The sequence below is a fragment of the Equus caballus genome, chromosome 23 (genome assembly GCF_041296265.1).
Source record: "Equus caballus isolate H_3958 breed thoroughbred chromosome 23, TB-T2T, whole genome shotgun sequence".
Classification (NCBI taxonomy): domain Eukaryota; kingdom Metazoa; phylum Chordata; class Mammalia; order Perissodactyla; family Equidae; genus Equus; species Equus caballus.
The window spans coordinates 51,563,871-51,587,760 of NC_091706.1; the positions used below are offsets into that span (position 1 = coordinate 51,563,871).

At 39.7% G+C, this 23,890-nt stretch overlaps 2 protein-coding genes and 1 non-coding gene across 9 annotated transcripts in view; 1 reads left to right on the forward strand and 2 right to left on the reverse strand.

The window, feature by feature from the left end:
* The first annotated feature begins 976 nt into the window (after positions 1–976).
* On the forward strand, positions 977–6,226 carry RRAGA (Ras related GTP binding A). The gene has a single exon (XM_001494745.6). It carries the CDS (start codon positions 4,841–4,843, stop codon positions 5,780–5,782), a length of 942 nt encoding a protein of 313 aa, XP_001494795.2. The 5' UTR covers positions 977–4,840; the 3' UTR covers positions 5,783–6,226.
* A 1,680-nt stretch (positions 6,227–7,906) lies between these two features.
* HAUS6 (HAUS augmin like complex subunit 6) overlaps positions 7,907–23,890 on the reverse strand; it is a 40,108-nt gene continuing 24,124 nt past the window's right edge. For 3 of the 7 annotated variants that reach the window (XM_001917455.6, XM_023627411.2, XM_023627412.2), the window contains exons 13-17: positions 18,818–18,884; positions 18,329–18,514; positions 16,234–16,369; positions 12,683–13,729; positions 7,907–11,420 (exon numbers count right to left, since the gene is read on the reverse strand). In XM_001917455.6, coding sequence (XP_001917490.4) covers positions 11,359–11,420; positions 12,683–13,729; positions 16,234–16,369; positions 18,329–18,514; positions 18,818–18,884 — 1,498 coding nt within the window. In that variant the 3' untranslated portion in view covers positions 7,907–11,358. The remainder of the gene's footprint in view (positions 11,421–12,682; positions 13,730–16,233; positions 16,370–18,328; positions 18,515–18,817; positions 18,885–23,890) is intronic. The other 4 variants (XM_070248246.1, XM_070248248.1, XM_070248245.1 and 1 more) reach the window with 2 other exon arrangements.
* Positions 18,967–19,097, reverse strand: LOC111770257 (small Cajal body-specific RNA 8). The gene has a single exon (XR_002803416.1). It is a non-coding gene; the product is annotated as a small Cajal body-specific RNA 8 (non-coding RNA).

The following is a 23,890-nucleotide window of genomic DNA, read 5'->3' on the forward strand; positions in this document are numbered from 1 at the left end:
AAAGAATTTAAAAAAATAGGTGTTGGGGCCAGCTCCGTGGCCGAGTGGTTAAGTTCGCCTGCTCCGCTGCGGCAGCCCAGGGTTTGGATCCTGGGCACGGACATGGCACCACTCGTCAAGGCCATGTTGAGACGGCATCCCACATCCCACAACTAGAAGGACCTGCAACTAAGATATACAACTATGTAGCCGGGGCGGGGGGGGGGGGGGGGGGGGGGGTTTGGGGAGATAAAGCAGAAAAAAAAAACCAACAAGATCGACAACAGTTGTTAGCCCAGGTGCCAATCCTTAATAAAAAAAAAAAAAAATAGGTGTAGGGGCTGACCCTGCAGCCAAGTGGGTTAAGTTTGCGTACTCCACTTCAGCAGCCCAGGGTTTTGCCGGTTCAGATCCTGGGCATGGACAGGGCACCGCTCATCAGGCCATGCTGAGGCAGCGTCCCATATAGCACAGCCAGAGGAACCTAGAACTAGAATACACAACTATATACTGGGGGACTTTAGGGGAGAAGAAGAAGAAGAAAAAAAAAGGAAGATTGGCAACAGATGTTACTTCAGGTGCCAATCTTTAAAAAAAATTTTTAATACGTGTAAAAGGAAATTCCCTCAATGCAATAAAGGCCATTTATGAAAAGCCACAGCTCGCATCATAATCAATGTGGGAAAACTGCAAGCTTTTCCTCTAGGATCTGGGACAAGGCAAGGACAGCAGTTCTATTCAATACAGTACTGGAAGTACTAGCAAGAGCAATCAGAATAGGAAAAAAGGAACAAATGGCATCCAAATCAGAAAGGAAGAAGTAAAATTATCACTGTTTGCAATTATATGATCCTCCCTGTAAAAAACTCTAAAGACTCCACAAAAAAAACTATTAGAATTAAGAAACAAATTCAGTAAAGTTGCAGGAGACAAAATCAACATACAAAAAGCAGTTGTAGTTCCTTACACTAAGAACAATCTATCCAAAAAGGAAACCAAGAAAACAATTTTATTTATGATAACATCAAAAAGAATACTTAGGAACAAATTCAAACAAGGAGGTGAAAGATCTGTACACTGACAGTTGTAAATCAATGATAAAAGAGATTGAAGAAGACACAAATAAATGGAAAGATATCCTGTGCTCATCAATCGAAAGAATTAATATTTTTTAAATGTCCATATTACCCAAAGGCATCTATCAATTCAGTGCAAGCCCTATCAAAATTCTAATGGCATTTTTCACAGAAATAGAAAAACTCTAAAATTCATATGGAACCACAAAAGGCCCCAAATAGCCAAAGCAATCCTGAGAAAGAACAACAGAGTTAGAGGCATGACACTTCCTGATTTCAAATTACGTTGCAAAACTATAGTAATCAAAACAGTATGGTACTGGCATAAAAACAGACATACAGATCAATGGAACAGAATAGAGAGCCCAGAAATAAACCCAAGCATATCCAGTCAACTAAGTGACAAGGGCCAAGAACACACATTTAGGAAAAGATAGTCTCTTCAATAGTGTTGAGAAAACTGGATATTCATATGCAAAAGAATGCAATTGGACCCCTATTGCACTATACACAAAAATCAACTCAACATCGATTAAAGACTTGAATATAAGACTTGAAACCATAAAACTCCTAGAGGAAAGCATAGGGGAAAAGTTACTCAACATGGGTCTTGGAAACAGTTCTTGGATGTGACACCAAAAGTACAAGCAACAACAACAACAAAAAAAGTGAGACTACATTAAACTAAAAAGCTTCTGCACAGCAAAGGAGACCATCAACAAAATGAAAAGGCAACCGAGGGGATGCGAGAAAATATTTGCAAATCATTTATCTGACAAAGGGTTAATATCCAAAATATGTAAAGGGGAACAACTCAACAGAAAAAAAATCAGATTAAAAAATGGGCAGAAGAAATGAATAGATATGTTTCAAAAAAGGCATACAAATGGCCAACAGGTACATGAAAAGGTGCTCAACATCATTAATCATCAGGGAAATGCAAATCAAAACCACATGATGGATTGTACTTAGTCTTTGGGTGGTGAAAATGATGTAATCTACACGGGAATTGAAATATAATGATGTGCACCTGAAATTTATATAATGTTATAAACCAATGTTACCACAATTTTTTAAAAAACCACAATGAGATATCACCACACACCTGTTCAAAGGGCTATCATCAAAAAGGCAAGTGTTGGGGCTGGCCCTGTGGCCTAGCGGTTAAATTTGGCACGCTCCACTTCAGCTGCCTGCGTTCAGTTCCCAGGCACAGACCTACAACACGTGTCGGCAGCCATGCTGTCACGGTGACCCACATACAAAATAGAGGAAGACTGGCACAGATGTTACCTCAGGGCAAATCTTCCTCAGCAAAAAATAAGGGGGCGGGGGGGCATGTTGGTGAAGATGTGGAAAAAATTTAATTCCACTCTTGGTGGAAATGTAAATTGGTGCAGCCACTATGAAAAACAGCATGAATGTCCCTCAAAAAATTAAAAATAGAACTACCATATGACCCAGCAATTCCATTCTGGGTATATATCCAAAGGAAAGGAAATAACTATTTTGAAAAAAGAGCTGCACCTCCATGTTCATTGCAGGATTATTTACAATAACCAAGGCATGGAAACAACCCAAGTGCCCATTAAATTCCTGTCACTTGTGAAAACATAGATGACCTTGAAGGCATTATGCTAAGTGAAATGTCAGACAGAGAAAGACAAATACTGTATGATCTCTCTTTTATGTGGAATCTAAAAGAACCAAACTCACAGATACAGAGAACAGATTAGTGGTTGCCAGAGGCAAGAGTTGTGGGGTTGGGTGAAATGGGTGAAGGTGGTCAAAAAGTACAAACTTACAGTTATAAGATACATAAGTTCTGGGGATGTAATTTACAGCATGGTGACTATAGTTCACCACACTCTATTGTATATTTGAAATTTACAGAGAGCAGATCTTAAAGTTCTCATCACAAGAAAAAATATTGTAACTGTGAGGTGATGGATGCTAACTAAATTTATTGTGGTAATCATTCGGCAGTGTATACATATATCAAATTGTTATGTTGTATACCTAAAACTAATACAATGCTATGTGTCAATTATATCTCAATAAAACTAGGGGGTCACCATAATCCAATATAAATAGTAGAATTTAAATAAATTGAATGCTAAAAATTGAAAATGTTCAACTTCTCCACATGACAGCAGGAATTCTGTTATTGATATACGTTAGCTAAAATCTATGTCACTATCTACTTGTAGGCTATGGTGTTAGAGAAAATTCTTGGTGGCTCATAATACTGAGGGTGTGCTAAGTTTTAAACAGAAAATCAAAATAAAATTTTTTTATTTAAAAAACGGTGGTTTATATATACAATGGAATATTTAGCCTTTAAAAAGGAGATCCTGCCATTTGCAACAACATGGATGAAGCCGGAGGACATTACGTTGAGTGAAAGAAGCCAGACACAGAAAAAATCTTGCACGATCTCACTTACGTGTAGAATGTTAAAAAGTTGAATACATAGTAGCAGAAAGTCAAATGGTGGTTACCAGTGCCCAGGAGGTGGGGGAAATGCGGAGGAGGGGGAAATTGTACAAAGTTACAGTTATGTAATATGAATTAATCTAGCGATGAAAGCTGCAGCGTGATGACTATAGTTAACACCATATTAAATACGGAAAATTTACTAAAAGTAGATTTCAGGTGCTCTTACCACACAGAAAAAAGGTAATCGTGAGATATGTTTCTTAGCTGGACTGTAGTAATCATTTCATTATGTATTATCAAATCATGTTGTACACCTTAAATATATACAATTTATATTTTTAAAAATAAGTAAATTGCACTTCATCATTTAAAAGATGCGTAACTTGGTAAGTTACTTATCCCCTCTAAGCTTGGACTCACTTGATAATAGGGTTATTTATTCATAGGGTTATTGTAAGGATTGAATGCACGGGTTCCATATTATAGTTTCCTCGCGCTTTGGAATTTTAACTATAAATTCTGAAATCTGAGATTACCAGAAAAGCAGATGTGAAAAAGGAACTTGCTTGCAAGTGGGAAAAGCACTAAGTGGGAGCCGGGCTGTCTCCCAGTAGGGATTGACTACCACCTAGCTGGGCAGCACCGGGCCATCACTTCACTTCTGCAAGTCTCACTTCCCTCCGCTGCAGTTTTCATCCGCCCTGCCCTCGTACTCAGCCCCAGGGGACCTGCGGAGGCCTAAACGCGCTGAGAAGTTAGGCCTTCCCTCGCTTTGCCCGCCTCCTGCCCGGCCTAGAACCACCCACCCGGGCACGCCGCGCTCTTAAAGCGAGTTGTGGCGTGTTGGGGGTTTTTGGCCGCCAGATGGCAGCATTCTCCCAACCGACCACAGAAGTCCACCTGGCACCCATAGGCCCAGTTTAAAGAGGAGAACAGAACACCAGAGTCCCGGGCTCCCCTTCTATTTCAGGTTTCCGGTCGACCCTGGTGGGTTTCATCAAAAGCGCTGTTTATCAAAGCTCGGAGCGCCGGGACGGCCGAGCGCGGGGGTTCTCGCGAGATTGCCGCCGGAAGTGGGTGGCAGCGGGGACGCCGAGACTCTCGGCTCCGGAAGGCGAGCGTCTCTCCGAAGCGGTTGCAGCCGTCCGCCCCAGGGCGCTCTCCTCGGAGCACCGGCTCACCCCGCCGCGGCCTCGCCAGCCCCGAGCTCGCGCTTTCGGCTTCCCCGCTCGTCCAGCCGCGCAGCCCTGCCTGCGGAGCCCCGCCAGCCCCGGCTCCTCCCTCGCTCCCTCCGCCTGCAGTTAGGCCGCGCCCAGAGGCCCAGTCGGCGGCGGCCCCGGCGGGTGATGCCAAATACAGCCATGAAGAAAAAGGTGCTGCTGATGGGGAAGAGCGGGTCGGGGAAGACCAGCATGCGGTCGATTATCTTTGCCAATTACATCGCTCGCGACACCCGGCGCCTGGGCGCCACCATTGATGTGGAGCACTCCCACGTCCGATTCCTCGGCAACCTGGTGCTGAACCTGTGGGACTGTGGCGGCCAGGACACCTTCATGGAAAACTACTTCACCAGCCAGCGAGACAACATCTTCCGTAACGTCGAGGTCCTGATTTACGTGTTCGACGTGGAGAGCCGCGAACTGGAAAAGGACATGCATTATTACCAGTCGTGTCTGGAGGCCATCCTCCAGAACTCCCCCGATGCCAAAATCTTCTGCCTGGTGCACAAAATGGATCTGGTTCAGGAGGACCAGCGTGACCTGATTTTTAAAGAGCGAGAGGAAGACCTGCGGCGTCTGTCTCGCCCCCTGGAGTGCGCCTGTTTTCGAACATCCATCTGGGATGAAACGCTCTACAAAGCCTGGTCCAGTATTGTCTACCAGCTGATTCCCAACGTGCAGCAGCTGGAGATGAATCTGAGGAATTTTGCCCAAATCATCGAGGCCGACGAAGTTCTGCTGTTCGAGAGAGCCACCTTCTTGGTCATCTCCCACTACCAGTGCAAGGAGCAGCGTGACGTCCACCGGTTTGAGAAGATCAGCAACATCATTAAGCAGTTCAAGCTGAGCTGCAGTAAATTGGCCGCGTCTTTCCAGAGCATGGAGGTCCGCAATTCCAACTTCGCCGCCTTCATCGACATCTTCACGTCCAACACGTACGTGATGGTTGTCATGTCGGATCCGTCCATCCCTTCCGCGGCGACTCTGATCAACATTCGCAATGCCAGGAAACACTTTGAGAAGCTGGAGAGAGTGGATGGCGCCAAGCACAGCCTCCTCATGCGTTGAATATTGCCAAATGCTCTTTCTGAAAATGCTGAGTTGCCTGTTTTTTTTCTGCATCTTTTTTTTTTTTTAATATTCATAATGTCGTGTGCTTAAAAGTGAGCTTTGAAATGTGTGCTGCTTACTTCTCTCTTTCTCCCCTCCTCCCCTGTCTTTAAACCTTGGATGCTATTTACTCAGCTATCCAGTAGAGCTTCAAGATGGGCTTTCTGAAAAGTTGCTATGGTGTAACACTAAAGTAGGTGGTGTGTGTGTGTGCGTGTGTGTGTGTTCTGATTACCTGGTTATAATAGATATACACGTCAAAGCCTTTACGATATCTTCCTGTATTCCTGACGAGATTGCAAAGATGGAATGTTCCTATTTTATCAGCAAGGTATTAAAATGCATTTATAAATTCTTCTTGGCTTCAATCATGAATAAACATTTGCTGTTAGCAATTTAAAACATGGTCTTATTTGAAATAATTTGAAGGTGGTTGATCTATAAATCTCAAGATTCTGGTTGCCCACAAGCATCCCTTAACTGCTAAGTTTGATGGTGATCTTCGCCCCCATGGCCTTAGCGATGCTTCCGGCAGCTGTAGCAGAGTGGCTAAGACTACGGGCTCTGGAGCCAGACCACCTGGGTTGAGTTAGTATTCTGGTCCCTTCACTTTCTAGCTCTGTGAACTGCACAAGGTACTTAATTTCACTGTGCTTGTTTCCTCATTTGTAAGATGTGGCTAAGAATAGCACTACTTCATAGGATTGTTACAGGATTCAATTAAAACAATTGGAAAGCATTTAGAAAGGTGCCTGGCACATCCTCAGTACCGTGTCAGCTATCGATACCAACTACGGAGCCGTTCGTGTGGCGTGTCGTCCCCCGTCCCCGCCTCCTCCAAATTACTGGATGCGAAGCCTAGCTAAATAGCCGAGCCCTTCCTAAATGCTAGGTATCCCTAAGTAGTTGATGTGCATTTTCTCATGTAATCCTCACAACCTGTGAGGTAGATAACTTTTGTCTATTTTAATAGAACACCGGTATGACCTTATTAAGGTCACACAGCTGCACCTAGGCAGTGATTATAGATCCTCTCCCTCCCTAACCATTACACTCACTACTTCCTCCCGACAGAACAGTTCATCGTAAAAACCCTAGCTTTTTAGGTGTACATTATTGCTTCATATAATTCCCCTAGTTTTACAAGTTTGAAGAAAATGAAGCTCAGGAAGTTAAACTTTTCTCAAAGAATAGTATTTCACTCACTTTGGGCAAGATCACTTTCCCAGTGTATTGATCTGGAAATTGCTAACACTGAATCAGATTCTTAGATTACCTACATTTGGGGAAGGACTCTAAGGTTCCCAATTAGGATTGGCAACGTGGTATAGTGAAACCAAAACAGACCTAAAATGTCCTGTTGCAGCTGTCCTATAGATTGTTTTAAAGGAAATCTAGGTATTTTAGAGCCAAGAGAGATCTGATCAATGCCTCTCACCTCCCGTTTTACAAATATCTCTGTGTACAGACATTAAATATACGTGACAGGGCCTTAGAATTTCCAAGGCTTTCTAAAGTTATATAGCATTTATTAAACCCTTTGGCAGCAGCTGTGGGTGGCAGGGCCCTTACCCATGAAGAGCAAGAAGCTATTCAGGTCTAAGTTACTAAACTCATCATATTAGGGCCTTTGGCAATGTTAGCATAGACTCCAGGTGAAAAAACAGAAGGTACAGATATACTTTTTAAAATGCCACATTTTGGGGCCGGCCCCATGGCCGAGTGATTAAGTTCGTGCACTCCACTGTGGAGGCCCAGGGTTTTGCCGGTTCGAATCCTGGGTGCGGACATGGCACCGCTCATCAAGCCATTGCTGAGGTGGCATCCCACATGCCACAGCTAGCAGGACCCACAAGTAAAAATATACAACTATGTACCAGGGAGCTTTGGGGAGAAAAAGGAAAAATAAAATCTTTAAAATGCCACCTTTAGTAAATCTAGTAATTAAAACGGCAGTAACAAAATACTCTTATCTGAATCACTGAACCTCTCAAATTTCTGTTGATCAAGTTACTGATATATCTTTATATGTGATGATTTTATGGTTCTTTTTGATATTACATACGAAACTCCAGAGCCAGGTGATATACTATTGAATGTTTATTCAAAATATGAACATATTTACAAATATATAAAGGACTCAAAAATACTTTACATTTAGAATGTGGACTTGAGATTCACAGTGCAAAATGAGAAAGAGCAACTATGTACCTGCAACTTAAGGTGAAAGAGAATTTTACTTCAGCAAGTATTTTCTTTGCATTGAGAAAAATGTCCTACATATTTTCTTAATTTAAGTATCTCAGGAAAAAAATAGGTTTCCTTTTATACAGGTCTCAGGAATTCCTGCTTTTCCTTTAGATAAACTTGACTTCGTAGATCCTGGTTAAGAAACACACGGTAAAGAACAGTTTCAAAACACTTGTATTTTCATTTTCAGTTAAATTCCCTCTAAATGTTTTTCTTTAACCTCAAATATTCTTTATTCCACTTGGTAACATTTTTCATGTTAAACATTTAAAATAATTAGGACATTCTGGCATTATCTGAAGTTTCAAGTTGTTAAAGAAGTCAGTTTACACACCTTTATCTTATGAAGTGAATAAAACACGGTATATTCTGTGTAATTTGCTATGCATGTAATAGGAAAAGTACGTTTACCACAATAATGTAGTCCTCTTTACCATTACTTTAATTCCACCACATAGGAGGCAAAAAAAACAATTCCAATAGTTCAGTTTGCTGAAGATGATCCATGGCTCTTGGAGTATATGTAAGTGTAGACACACACACCCCACACGTAGGTATATTATGTCTGTATGTATATAATCAGTATAACTGGAGAGATCACATGCAACCATCGAAAAAATGTGATAAAAGCAATAAGTGAAAAATACAAAATGAACAAAAAAGAAGATAAACCACAGATTTCAGAAAAGGGATAGGGCCATAAATATGGAGGGGACAGATGAAGACTTCAAGGTGGAAGTGAGATTTTTTTCTGAGCCCTCAAGGACAGCTATAGTCATGATAAGCTGGGAGGCGAAGGTAAGGTATTCCAGCTTCAGAATTGTGAAGCATTTCAGTAAAAAATGGGAGAAAATAGTGGGAGAAAAGAGGAATCTATGTATGGGACCTAAAATGCCTTCAAAGTTGAATTCTATTCTGGAACTAGCAATGAACCATTGCTGGAATCTTAAACAAAGTGACCCGACCAATGCAGTCCCTTAAGGTCAAAAGGCAGCTATGCAGGGATATTGGATAGGGAAGAGGCTGAAAGTAGTAAGTCATAATCAGAATGGTTTAGGAGAAAGTGATAGCTTTGAGATATTTTTGTTGATACTGACATTCAAAACACAGGGAAGGCAGCCAAAAACTCTCAACCTATCACAGGTATGACTCACTTAACAATGTGGTTTTTGTAAATCCATAATGTCCAGAGACATTTTGATTCTCGGTAATTAAGGGCCTCTCACACTTACTGGTCAACTTAAGCCTCCTTATCAGATAGTTAAGGATCTCTAAAGTGCAGTCGTATATATGTAATGTACCTGCTTCTTTAAGGTACCCCAAGGCTAAAGGAGAATCTCTATCTCCTAGCAGTGGTTCTCAAGCTTTTTATTGAGCCTAAGAATTACAAGGGGAACATCTTTAAAATGCAAATTCCTAATACCCATCTTAGATTTACAGAATCTACATTTTTTAAGATGTATACCAGATGACTCGAGCCCATCTCAGACAAGTCATTTAAGCTCTCTAGCTTTGGTATCATCTGTAAAACAGGTATAGTAACCACTATCTTACAGTTATAAGAATTAAATGAAACAATACATATTAAGTGTCTAGGAATGGCCCTGGCTCTTTGAAGATGCTAATATGAGAGCCCTACCACCTCCCTAACATGTTAGTTTTGGATTTAGATACTGGGTTTTCTTAAGGCAGACTGAACACTAGTTTCCCAGCAGACCTACAGGGTCCCCACGTTGTGTTAACTAGTAAAACAATACAGCACCTTAGAAGAAGCTTTTCTCTTTCTCTTTCTTGTCTACTGCAAATAAGGTAGTTATATGTGCTTTTCTTCTGTCTTTTCTCAAAACGACTGGCCTCAAACTGGGATCAAACAAACAACTTAGAGAAAGTAAGACCAAAATGAGTGAAGAAATATGAACTATTAAGCCTATGCACTTTCAGAACTCCCCCTTCAACCTTTCTCCTCTCCTTGCCAGTTTCTAGGCAAATGGACATGGTTTTGACGGTTAAGAGTTGGGGCTATTGAGAGGGGTGCTGTAGGTGCTATCCCCATTCCAGTGCGTGCTCATTCCTCCTGGCTCACAGAGGGCAATGGCATGAATTCACCTGGATGCTAGTGACAAGGCCTTCTCTTGGCCAGGGGGCAGGACTGACAGAGGCAGGAGACTGTAGAGGCCTCACCTCCGACCCCCCTCAGAGTCCAGAGGTCAATTGGAAGCACACTCCTGCAGCCATAGCCTATGTCCTGGCCTTTTAGTTCCTTCTAGGAGGTCTTGTGGTATATTGAAGGAAGGAAAATACCAGTGACTTATCTGTGCCCCACTGAACAAGTTATTTAACCCCAAATTCAGTTTTCTCAAGTTATTTTGAGGCTCTTCTGTAGGTAGTGGGGAACTGAGGGGTTTTGAGGAGGAAAGTAATACCATCAAAATTAGTTCTTTTCCCCAAAAACAGTGCTCCCCCCCCCCGAAAAAACAACAAACACAGATGAACAAATTTTTTAATTTACATTCTTTCTCTTAAAATATAAAACTAGGGTTAAATTAAATTCTCAAAGTCTAAATTAGACTAAATATAAATCTGCTATACCATCCACTGAATGGATTTATAGTTTGACAGTGTTTCTTAAAATTGTCTAGTCATTCTCCTCCACCTTTTTCCTTTTTTCTAAATTCATTCTGCCCCAGTCTTCACTTACCACATGCACTTTATTCCATCAAACATCATCTTTCAGTACCAACCTACTTGAATAATCACTAAAGCTGTTTACAGCTTTCCTAAACTTAAACTTTGTCACTTTGACTACACATCCCAAGGCACTATTTTTCTTTTCTTCATTAGTACCAGAATGTTCCATAAAGAAACAATAAAAGTTATATATTTCCCTAAAATGAAAAATCAGGATATTCAATGACTATTATGTTAACCACTTAATAAATGTACATCAAAAACTACTCATCCTTAATTAACTGAAATTATAACAATTAGTTAAACTACTACTTTGCCATTTACCTAACGCTTACAAGATTAGTCAAGAAATCAAAATGGCTTCACATAACCCAATGTCTGCTTTCTAAATGCTTCACATTTCAACCCCAGAGAAAATCCAAACATACACTCCTTACCTAAAAACATTAGACAAGGTTAAAAGACATTATTTAGGATTTTTTAGACCTTGAAAATGCGTTACACTTCCAATGTGTATTTAAATTATAAATCTGTTTTTATCCTGTGACACTGCTTCAACTTAAGTGCATCATAGTTAAATTAACTGGACTACTGTTTCATCTTTTCAAGCCAGACGGAGACTCTTTTGCATCAAGACTCTTGGTCGAGATTTCTTCTTCTGAAAAAATCATTAAAAAAGAGGAAAGGATAAGCAAACATTACTAAGAGTAAAATTAAAAAGGACTCCAAGTAGTAGCAAATTTCAGTCTTTTTAAGTAAAAAGTTCACATGCAAATACTGAACTATGATAAAATTACCATTATTCTGAGGTACCTTTTCTCCAGGGAATATCAATACATCCCTCTGAATACTTTTCAATACACCAGTGTTGAACTATCACGAGCAAATCAGAGATATATAATGAATCTGTATCACCAGATCTCTATCTGTTCTAACATGCTTTAAGAGGAGTTTCTTTCTTTATGATGAAAATTTTCAAACATACATAAAAGTGAAGAGAAGTATGATTAACCCACAATGTATCCATCATCCAGCTTCAATAATTAATACTAACTGTTATGGGTTGAACTGTGTCGTCGCTAAAAGATATGTTGGAGTTCTAACCTCACCACCTCAGAATGTGGTCTTATTTGGAAACAGGGTCACTGCAGATATAATCAGTTAAGATGAGGTCACTCTGGAGTGGAGTGGGCCCCTAATCTATATGACTAGGGTCCTTATAAGGAGGTAAACAGACACAGAGGGGAGAATGTCATATATTGAATGTGGAAGCAGAAATGAGAGTTAGGCTGCCACAAGCCAAGAACACCCGGGGCTACCAGAAGCTAGAAGAGGCAAGAAGGATCTTCCTCTGGTGGCTTCAGAGGGAACATGGCCCTGCCAACACTTTGATTCTGGATTCTAGCCTCCAGAGACAACACATTTCTGTTGTTTTAAGCTGCCTAGTTCATGGTACTTTGTTACAACGGCCCTAGGAAACTCATACACCAACCTACCTTGTTTTGTCACCCCACCAACCAAATTGACTTCAAAGCAAAACACAGATATTATATTATTACAGGAATGATATTTAACATAGTGTTTCTCAACTTTTTTTAGAACCATCTTCCTCTAGCCAAGAAGACTGCGACAAGATTTACTTTCAGTAGCTTGTACTACAAAAGCCACAGGTTTCAGGTTTTTGATTTTGTTTTCCACCCCTGTCCCAAACCAATTATAAACTATATACGCATCACTAGAGAGTCTCTAATTACCCATAAAAGTGATGGGTTCACTCCTCTCATTCTAGCTGAAGGACTAAGGAACATATTTTGTCACATTAATGATAAAGATCATGTAGCATTCATCGCATACTATTTTTACAGGAAGTTGAGCGAAAACTTCAACAGGGCAACATGCATAGGTCTAGTTAAATCTTACCTTTTAAATTAGGTAGAAGTTCTCCAAGACTACATGGTATTGTGGTCCTCAATCTTTGTTCCACTGGAGAAAACTTAATTAGTGGTGAAAGAGACCGTTTTCTTTCACCAAGGGACATGCGTGAACATGGTTTTGTATAGTCAATGTGCAAATCACGAGTGCCCAAAAAGTCAAGCATATCATCTGCCTGCGTGTTCTGGGGAGTAGGGCCCAATTCTGGTTTGTGTCTTTCAAGTGGTTCAGGACTAGAGAGATACATTTCTCCTCTATTCTTGGACAGAGATTTTTTCAGGGCTTCATATCTACTGCAAATAGCTTGTAAACGGAAGTCTGATTCTGGAGTAGCCAGTCTTTCTTCCACAACACCTGGAAAAACGCCGCCTTGCATAGGACTATTTGGTTCCAGTTTAAAATTGGCCTCTGTACTACTAGAACTATTAAGACTTAAGTGACCAACTTCTTCTGGAAGAGTTTCATGTAATATGCCAAAATCAATATCCTTAAAACTCCTGGGACTAATTCCGCTTGCTATCTGAAAAGAGTCCCATAACATACTTTTATGCAGGGAAGGTTCTTTGTAAGAAGCTTGTGGGTGGTGCAGCATTTTAACACACTCCTCTTCACTGCTACCTATCCCCTCTCTCCTGCTGCCTACAGCAGGGGAGAATGTCTCTATTTGGCTAGTTTCTAAAAGCTTGTTCTGTAAAGCTGTACACTCCAAATCTTGCTTGCAAATTATTTTCTTATTTAACAAATCTGACTGATTTTGTGTTGTCGGTTCACCTACGTGACTGGTCACCTTGTGTTTCTGAGGCACACACTTGAGGGAATCTGAAACAACCTTCTCTTCCGGCAAATGAGAATGGCTGGAATTGGATACAGTGGTTGCTGAGAGAAAACTGGCCATGCTAAGTTCTCTTTGATCACGCAACACGGGTGAGGACTCTGGCAATGCTTCTCTATGTTCAGGATCCATCTGAATTGGTTCTGTACTTCCGTTCTCTTCCATTTTAACAGCTTTTCTCCAAGAGCTTCTAATTTCATTTACTAATTAAATGAAGGGGGGAAAAACACAATTTACTAATATTCCCAAACAGAGCATGCAATTAAACATTTCATTTCTAGTGCTCAAGATAAAGCTACTGACTCAGTGAACGTTCCACAGATATGCCAGTTGGCTAGGAAGGCTCCACAACATACCAAAGCCCAAGAAGATCAAAAACCTCCCCTCCAACGGATCACACACAAGTAACAAAAGCTGCTCCTGAAATGTGCAGATACTCTCACACACCACACACAAACTACATGTATTAAAAAGATGGTGGTGCTGGGAAAACTGGACAGCCACAGGCAAAAGATTGAAAATTGACCATTCTTTTTCACCACACACCAAAATAAACTCAAAATGGATCAAAGACCTAAAGATTAGGCCTGAAACAATAAGTGTTCTAGAAGAGAATACAGGCAGTACACTCTTTGACATCAGTTTCAAAAGAATCTTCTCGGACACTATAACTCCTCAGTTGAGGGAAACAATAGAAAGAATAAACAAACGGGACTTCATCAGACTAAAGAGCTTCTTCAAAGCAAGGGAAAACAGGATTGAAACAAAAAAACAGCTCACTAATTGGGAAAAAATATTTACAAGCCACTTATCTGACAAAGGGTTAATCTCCATAATATACAAAGAACTCACATGGCTTAACAGCAAAAAAACAAACAACCCGATCAAAAAATGGGCAGAGGACATGAACAGACATTTCTCAAAAGAAGATATAAATATGGCCAATAGACACATGAAAAGATGTTCATCATCGCTAATCATCAGGGAAATGCAAATCAAAACTACACTAAGATATCACCTTACACCCGTTAGATTGGCAAAAACATCCAAAACCAAGAGCGACAAATGTTGGAGAGGTTGTGGAGAAAAAGGAACCCTCATACACTGTTGGTGGGAATGCAAACTGGTACAGCCACTATGGAAAACAGTATGGAGATTTCTCAAAAAGTTAAAAATAGAAATACCCTATGACCCAGCCATCCCATTACTGGGTATCTATCCTAAGAACCTGAAATCAGAAATCCCAAGAGTCCCTTGTGCCCCTATGTTCATCGCAGCATTATTTACAATAGCCAAGACGTGGAACCAACCTACATGCCCAGAAACTGATGATTGGATAAAGAAGATATGGTATATATACACAATGGAATACTACTCAGCCATAAAAAAAGACAAAATTGGCCCATTCGCAGCAACGTGGATGGACCTCGAGGGTATTATGTTAAGCGAAATAAGCCAGTCAGAGAAAGACGAACTCTATATGACTCCACTCATAGGTGGACGTTAACATATTGACAAGGAGATCTGATCGGTGGTTACCAGGGAAAAGGGGGGGTGGGGGGAGGGCACAAAGGGGGAAGAGGTGTACCCACAACATGACTAACAATAATGTACAACTGAAATCTCACAAGGTTGTAATCTATCATAACATTAATAAAAAAAATAAAAAATAAATTAAAAAAAGATATTTTCTTGCCCATCCAGTCCAGGGTTCAGCAAACTTTTTCTGTAAGGGGACAGATAGTAATATTTTAAGCTTTGCAGGCCATCTGGTCTGTGGAAACTACTCAACTCTGCCACTGTAGCCTGACATAAACAACATGTCAACAAATGAGCAACGTTGTGTTCAATCCAACTTTATTTACAAAAACACATTGAGTGGGCCAGATTTGGTTTCCAGGCTGTAGTTTGCCAACCACCAATCTAGGATGTGCCTAGGTTCAACCTGAAGTGAATCAACTTAACTCTGAATGGAGGATGTGCCTACATAAGGACAGCATCAGAACTTTGCCTACATAAATTATAGGTTATAAGAAAAAAGTATTGGGCAGCCTGACTAGCTTGGGAAGGGTAAAAAAGATCTCTGTACACCGTTGTTGGCTGATGCTGCCAGTTGTTGACTGGGAGAACACAGCCGCTATACTCAATAAATGTTGATCACAAGTCAGATGTGGAGGCAGAAGATTTTTTAAAAGTGATCAACTGGGGCCAGCCCCGTGGCCAAGTGGTTGGGTTCATGCACTCCACTTCGGCATCCCAGAGTTTCGCTGGTTCGGATCCTGGGCGCGGACATGGCAACGCTCATCAGGCCACGCTGAGGCTGCATCCCACACGACACAGCCGGAAGGACCCACAACTAAAATGTACAACTATGTACTGGGGGTCTTGGGGAAAAATAAAAAGTCAAAACAAAATCTTCAAAAAGAAAAGTGATCAACTAAAGTATTTTCTAGGAAAATGCAAAAACAACAAAAACAAAATTGTAGAGAACCAAGGCAAAATAACACTGCTGAAAGACTGCCATATAAGCGGGAGTGCCCACACTTCATACTTCAATAAAAGTCCCTCCATCAAAACAGTTATTGCCACTAAACTGAAAGATACAGAAAAGAGTTTTAAAGTGAGTTTCTAGATGTGTCAGACCATGGTCCTAATAGCAGTAATGTCTAAGAAAGAAAATAAGTGCTAGAAAGCACTATTAACTTACTCAAGTTTTCTGGAGTTCGGGGTATTTGGTTCCTTGTTAAGAATGGGTTAGAAACTAGGGAGTCAATTTGTTCCTCTAATTTCCATTCTTTTCCTCTAGAGGGCTGTGGTGACCCAGATACAACTGCCCTTGCAACCTAAAACAGAAAAGAAAAAGTAATGCAAAAATTACCAGGCCCATTGGTAGAATGCAGCAAAAGCCCTGATAAGAACAATCAGCACTTAACAGTCAGCAGGTCCTCCCATAGCAGATGGCACAAAAAAGCTCAACAATGTAGCTCCCAGACACTATACAGACTACAGTCATGCATTGTTAGATGACAGGTGCACATTCTGAGAAATGCATCCTTAGATGATTTTGTCCTTGTGCCAACATCATAGTCCATATTTACACAAACCTAGACGGTATAGCCTAATACACACCTAGGCTATCTGGTACTAATCTTATGGGACCACCGTTGTACATGCAGTCCATCATCAACCTAAACATCATTATGTAGCACACGACTGTATCTAGGCACAATCCTAGAAGGTGAAATCAAACACAAAACTGTTCCCTCCCTTCTTATCTTAGAGATCCCATCATAGAGGAGAGAAAAGATCACCTTTATACTTGGAAAGATTCAGAGGTAGTTCTGACTACACAGTGACCTAAGCAGCTATCTGCCACATCTTTGAGCCACAACTCTATCTGCTAAAATGACTAGTTTTAAAGCAAGTGGATCCTTCTTAATTATAATCCATTTGTACAGTAACATGTCTATTATCAAAGAGAATACATTCTGACAACATACTTCTTTACCAGAAACCTCATTATTAGATATCAATTAGTTAACAAGGCATAGGGATACATTCTAAAATAAAGTATACCATATGAAAATAACACTCTGTATTAACTAAATTTCAATAAAGCAGAAAACAAAAAACATGCAAATTAAAATCTCTGCCCCGAGATGCCTAAAAAATAAACTTCCTCCAACCATACTCAAATTGACCCCCATTAACACTCTCCCACGAAAAAAGAGGGGTTCTTAGAATTCAAACACAAAATATTCCTTGTCACAAACACTATTAAAGAAAATTAACTTCATTTTATTTTCAGAGCTTTAGGAGATTTTAGGACTCTCTTCTTCCATCCCATCCTATTCTACCGCTAATATAAGTTCTTTCAACCAGAAAATGTGCCTTTCCTTCCATATCAAGGAAAATAAAAAGACTTACTGACCATCTTTTCTTTGGTGTAGAGTCAACCAATCAACAAGGAGAAACAAGAGAACTTTAGAAATTTAAAAGTATTCAGAGACCATGAAACCGGTCCAACCTCCGCATGTTACAAACAAGAAAAATGACTGACACCCAGCTCTCTTATTTGAACAATGTTCATTTACTTTGATCAGGATTGAGAGAAAGGAGGGAACTCCAATACCCGAATCAATATGCACTAAACCAAATTTTTCTTTCAGTCTCTCAGGAATATAAAGTAGCTGATCTATCTTCTGGCTGCGTATCGAAATTCAAACTGCTAAAGGATGTTGTGGGAAACGTAACAAAAATTATGAGAATGGCTTGAGCATTTAATTTGTGTAAAATGAGTTCTGTAATACGGGGCAGCAGCGGGAGCATGTCGTCACCTGCCAGTGAAAGGAGAATGGCACTATGGTACAGGGCTGGTTCGGAAAACCAAGATCATGAACAATGATGCATTTGATCACTTTTTAAATATTTAGAAAGCAGAAGGACAAAACCTTCACTCGGTGATAATATGATATTGCATAGTCTCTGTTCTAATATTCAAAAAAGAGGAAGCGAGCTAAGCAACAGAGAGCACTCACAGAGTATTTTAATAGAGTACACTCATTGGGTGTAAATTTATGGGTTCTAAACCATGGATGTAATCTTAACCAAGTAACTTTACATTAAATCTATTTCTACTTTGTGGGAGGACCAATTTTGCTCTAACCATGATTTTTATTATGTGTGACCCCCTTTCCCAATTACCCCCGGTTAATCAATAATTAACTGTAACTTCACTTATAATCCCAGTAACTAAGAAAATAAAAGATATTTCAGCATACTTATTACAGTCTTTTTCTAACCTCTTCTGCCAGATAATCTTGCTCTTTCTGGAATGGATCACTTTTTTTAGCTGGCAGAGACCCTCCACATGTACTACTCTCTATATTCTTTGCAATACTTGATGATGGTGACTCTTCAACTTCAAATTCTGGTATTTTGTTAGAAATTGTTTCATTTTTCTTTCTAGGCGTTCTCATCTTCATATCCTGAGAAAGACATACAAGTAATGTTAAAACCTTAATAATCATGCCTGATCTTCATTAGAGATTCTTGAGTTAGAAACCTATAAAAGGTTGTTAACAGTATTATGAAATTACACGTTCAAGGACACAAATAATTCCAATATTCCTACTTAAAAGCAATAGAAAACGTGTAAACAGAAATGGTGCATAATGTGCAAATATTGGGAAATATGAAAATAGAAATTAAACTAGGATATCAACAAAAATAAATATTTTATCATAAGTGCATATGGTCAGAATTAACTAAAAATTGTTTTTAAAATGTACCTTTTCAAGTAGGTCAACACTGTTCCTATCTGATGATGAAACTGGCTGCACAAGGAAGGAAGCAGGGCTAAAAGGAAAAAAATATAACAAATCCAAGTTATACACAGGAAAAAGTTCCATTCACCTGATGGATCGGAATCATCTAAAGAAACTGTCTGCCCCGTATCTGTCCGTTACGATTTCACTCAATTCGTCCCGGTCATCAAAAGGCAGTTTATTCTAGGGAGGTATGGTGACAATCAGAGCAGTACTTCAGCCCAATTTGTGTATCAGCCTCCCAAATTAAGCACATTTTCCTTATCCGATATAAATTTTAAGTTGACAGCATTTTTTACAAGAGTTAAATGACTTGATGAACACTCAAAAACTGAGTACAGGCTAAAAAGTTCAATTAACCAGAATCACATTATTACAATGTCCTGGCTTCAGATCACACAATTTCAGTGTAGCAGAGATTTTCCTTTAAGATTCTTTTGCTATTTCATCTCCAAAATCAGTTTCTCTTATGCTGAATTTTGCTCTAAAGTAAATACGTTACAATTACAATAATGTCATAAGGTTATTGTTTCAGTTTGCTGCATTCTACACATAGTATTTCTTAACCTCTTAGATTCTCTTGCCCCTTTGGACAACATAAAAACTTTATGCATCTTTTCATTATAATTACAAAATAAGTTACGAAATTTTTAAAGCCTTCAAAACAGTAATAACTTTAGGTTCGTCTTGAAAGAGCTTTCAAATTCAAATATAGATTGGGGGTGCGCACTAGCCAGAAGCTTTCCCACTCTAGGTAACATGAAAGGCAAGATTACCAGAGACCACTTTCAACATCAAGCACCGTGGGTGCCTTGCTTTCTGTTCATAGCCAGAAGTACAAAAGTAACAGCTCTGCAAATATTTTATATAATAGTAAATATGCTTTTTCAAAGATGCCCTTCTTGGAATCATTCATCTACCTTCCAAACATAACTCGAAATTCACTGAAATTGCTCAAGCTTCAACTTTGCCTCGACAGGATATAATCTAGATATCAAAAGAAAAAAATTAATCATCTACTACACTTTTATCTTAATTTTTCCAAAAACTTAAGGCTAAAATGATCAAAAAGTGGGGCCGGCCCAGAGATGCAGCGGTTAAGTTCGCACACTCCACTTCAGTGGCCTGGGGTTCACTGATTTGGATCCTAGGTGTGAACCTACACACTGCTTGTCGAGCCATGCTGTGGCAGGCGTCCCACATATAAAACAGAAGAAGATGGGCATGGATGTTCCTCTTTGCTGAGGAAGACCAGCAGCAGACGTTAGCTCAGAGCTAACCTTCCTCAAAAAAAAAAAACTCCAAAATTCCTCTGAAGCAGGGCCAGCAATCAGTGGACTGATGCCACTAGACGGTGAGCTCGTTGAAAACAAAGATTATGTCTTCCTATAGGCTAACACAGTAGTGTGTTGGTAGTGCAATATCTATTTGTAACTGATTGACAATCAATGAGTGAACGTCACTGAAGGATGAGGTTCTATAGATACCACCAAATTTTTCTATTTGAATCATTCTTGCAGAGCCTCATAGTAAGGAAAAATGGAAACGTTCTATATCTTTCTCTTTCTCATTTCTGAATTGGCAACATGCTATTAGCCCTGCTAGGATCTCAACCCAAGACAACTTTAAAGCAGCCCTGACTCAGTCCTCTCAATCCACTTGCCATGCCAAAACTTAGGCCCATGAAATCCTAGCACCGGAATAGATAAAAAGAAAGGGTGTTGGGGGCCGGACCTGTGGCCGAGTGGTTAAGTTCACACGCTTTGCTTCGGCGGCCCAGGGTTTCACCAGTTTGAATCCTGGGCGCGGACATGGCACTGCTCATCGAGCCATGCTGAGGTGGCATCCTACATGCCACTAGAAGGACCCACAACTAAAAATACACAACTATGTACCGGGGGGCCCTGGGAAGAAAAAGCAAAAATAAAATCTTAAAAAAAGAAAGGGTGTTGATCCCATTGTGGGAATTTATCCTAAGAAAACAGTACTTCCAAAATAAAAAAAAGCAACATACTTTTGATAGAGGAAAAAAACTGGGGGAAAACCAGAAGTCTAAAAAGTCTACCCATGTTACACATTACTAATAAAATATTTTATTAATAAATACTTTTTACAGTAAAGAATTCTCAGCAACAAGTTTACTTCCACATCCCAGTAACTCAACTCTTCACCTGTCTTCTGTTCTGCTATCAAGCAGTAATAATCTTTCATACGCTATTAAGTATTTATCCCTTGTCACCAAAAGCCTTTCCCTACCGCCCCTCAATATCCCAAATCTATAGTTAAAGTATCAGAAGGGGTTGGCCCAGTGGCATAGCAGTTAAGTTCACACGTTCCGCTTTGGCAGCCCAGAGTTCGCCAGTTTGGATCCCGGGCATGGACCTACACACCACTTACCAAGCCATGCTGTGGCAGGTGTCACACATATAAAGTAGAGGAAGATGGGTAGGGATGTTAGCTCAGGGCCAGTCGTCCTCAGCAAAAAGAGGAAGATTGGCAGCAAATGTTAGCTCATGGCTAATCTTCCTCAAAAATAAATAAATAAATAAAGTATCCCAGAAGATAATTAAAAGATCCAGGAGCTTGAAGATAAATGTGGAAATCAAAATATATTTACTGTAAGTTCTTTTTCCTATTTTGAGAACTTTTTTTTATTGTGGTAACATTGGTTTATAACATTATATAAATTTCAGGTGTACATCATAATGTATTTTGAATTCTGTGTAGAGTATATCATGTTCACCACCCAAACACTAATTACAATCCATCACCACATACATGTGCCTAATCACCCCTTCCATCCTCCTCCTTCCCCACTTCCCCTCTGGTAACCACTAATCCAATCTCTGTTGCTATGTGTTTGTTTGTTGTTGTCTTTCTCTTCTACTTATGAGTGAGATCATACTGTATTTGACTTTCTCCCTCTGACTTACTTCACTTAGCATAATACCCTCAAGCTCCAACCATGTTGTCACAAATGGCAACATTTCATCACTTCTTATGGCTAAGTAGTATTCCATTATGTATATATACTACATCTTCTTTATCCATTTGTCCCTTGATGTGCACCTAGGTTGCTTCCATGTCTTGGCTATTGTGAATAATGCTGTGATGAACACAGGGGTGTATGTATCTTTATGTATTTGTGTTTTCAAGTTCTTTGGATAAATACCCAGCAGTGGGATAGCTGGACCATACGGTAGATCTATTCTTAATTTTCTGAGGAAATTCCATACTGCTTTCCACAGTGGCTGCACCAGTTTGCACTCCTACCAGCAGTGTATGAGGGTTCCCTTCTCTCCACACCCTCTCCAACACTTATTGTTTCCTGTCTTGTTAATTATAACCCTTCTGATGGGAGTGAGGTGATATCTCATTGTAGTTTTGATTTGAATTTGCCTGGCAGTTAATGACGTTGAACATCTTTTCATGTGCCTACTGGCCATCTGCATATCTTTTCTGGAGAAATCTCTATTCCAACCTTTAGCCCATTTTTTAATTGAGTTGTTAGGTTTTTTTTGTTGTTGAGATGTATGAGTTCTCTGTATATTTTGCATATTAACCCCATATCTGATATATGGTTTGCAAATATCTTCTCCCGGTAGTTAGCTTGTCTTCTCATTTTGTTGATGGTATCCTTTAAGGGAATTCTATTTGAACTAAATTCTTAGGGGCTGAGAGTCTGACTCCTGCAGAATTCTGACAGTACATCTTGGTACAAAATTCTACTTCAAAGAAGAATCTTGAGGGTCAATGGAGTTCAAAAAAAAAAAAAAAATCTGACTTAATCAATCTTTAGTCCAGCAAGAGCCCTTAATCAAAATATTTAATTTGTTCTCTCAAGGGAAGACAAACCAAAAGCAGAATTGATACTGGGAAGCACCAGCTATCCCCCTCTAGCTTTAAGAACAACTGCGATGAGTAAAATGGGCAGGCCCAACAACTTTACTATCTCTTCAACACCAGGTATTCACAAAAGACTTCATTATTTTCCTCTAAGTACTCAGAAAATCAACATCACATCCAGATCTAAGAATAAAAATATAATTCCTACAAAAGTAGTCCTGACCTCCTGTGAACCAGAACATTACCGCAGAGGAAGCTGTCAATAGCTCAGTTTCACAGAGAAGTTTTGACTCTTGGTATGGTGTTTTAACATAACTTATTAAGAGTGTATAGAATGAAGAGTGCGTCAATTCATTTAAAATTCAGAATTGTCCTAAGTATTTTGTTTCCATATCTGTGCCTCAGTTACATGGGGAAGTTGGACTGAGAAACCCCTATTTAGGTCAAAGTGTAATCAGAAAAAACGAAACAATAAAGCAATCTGTTCAGTATGTCTGTTTGATTTCTACTTAATAACAATTTCAATAAAGAATAAATATATTCCCCAAGTGGATTACATACATCTAGAGATTTTTGCCTATATAATCTGGCATCCATTTTAAGAGCCAAAATGGCATAATAAAGAAAACAGGCAATAAAGAAAACACGAACACTCCTGAAGAAAGTTACAATAAACTGAGGTTTGGTTTTTTCATATGTTAAATTCTGGGATTACATTGAATCAAGTCTTCCAGTTTTTTGGGTTTTTTTTTAAAGCATGGAACTTTTTTTTAATCAAATGGCATATAAAAACCCCAACATATAACACAGATAAAAGAGCTAGCCGCTCAGGCTGAGGTGGGAAAGGGTTGGACAAGCCACAAGCTAAATTAGATTCCTCCACAGCACCAGAGGGTGCAGCAGAATGCAGTCTGAAAACTACCAGACTAGATGGTCCCAAAGGCTCCTAAACTCCTAGATTTAGTTAGCCATAAAAGGTTTCAAAGAAGCTCACAGACACAAATAGGCAAAAATTCCCAAACTTGCATTAGATAATTTCCATATATGTTTTTTCCTGAATTAGATAACCCCCATGAATCCCAACATTTAGATAAAGAACAGAGGGGAAAAACGCCCATGCATCAGAAATGGTGAATCTTTCCTGAAAACGTGGATCCACAGTGAAAAAATAGTCTTCTGTAAAACAGAAGA

Coding starts and splice junctions, on each gene's coding strand:
- RRAGA (XM_001494745.6), top strand. CDS start 4,841: ATGCCAAATACAGCCATGAAGAAAAAGGTGCTGCTGATGGGGAAGAGC.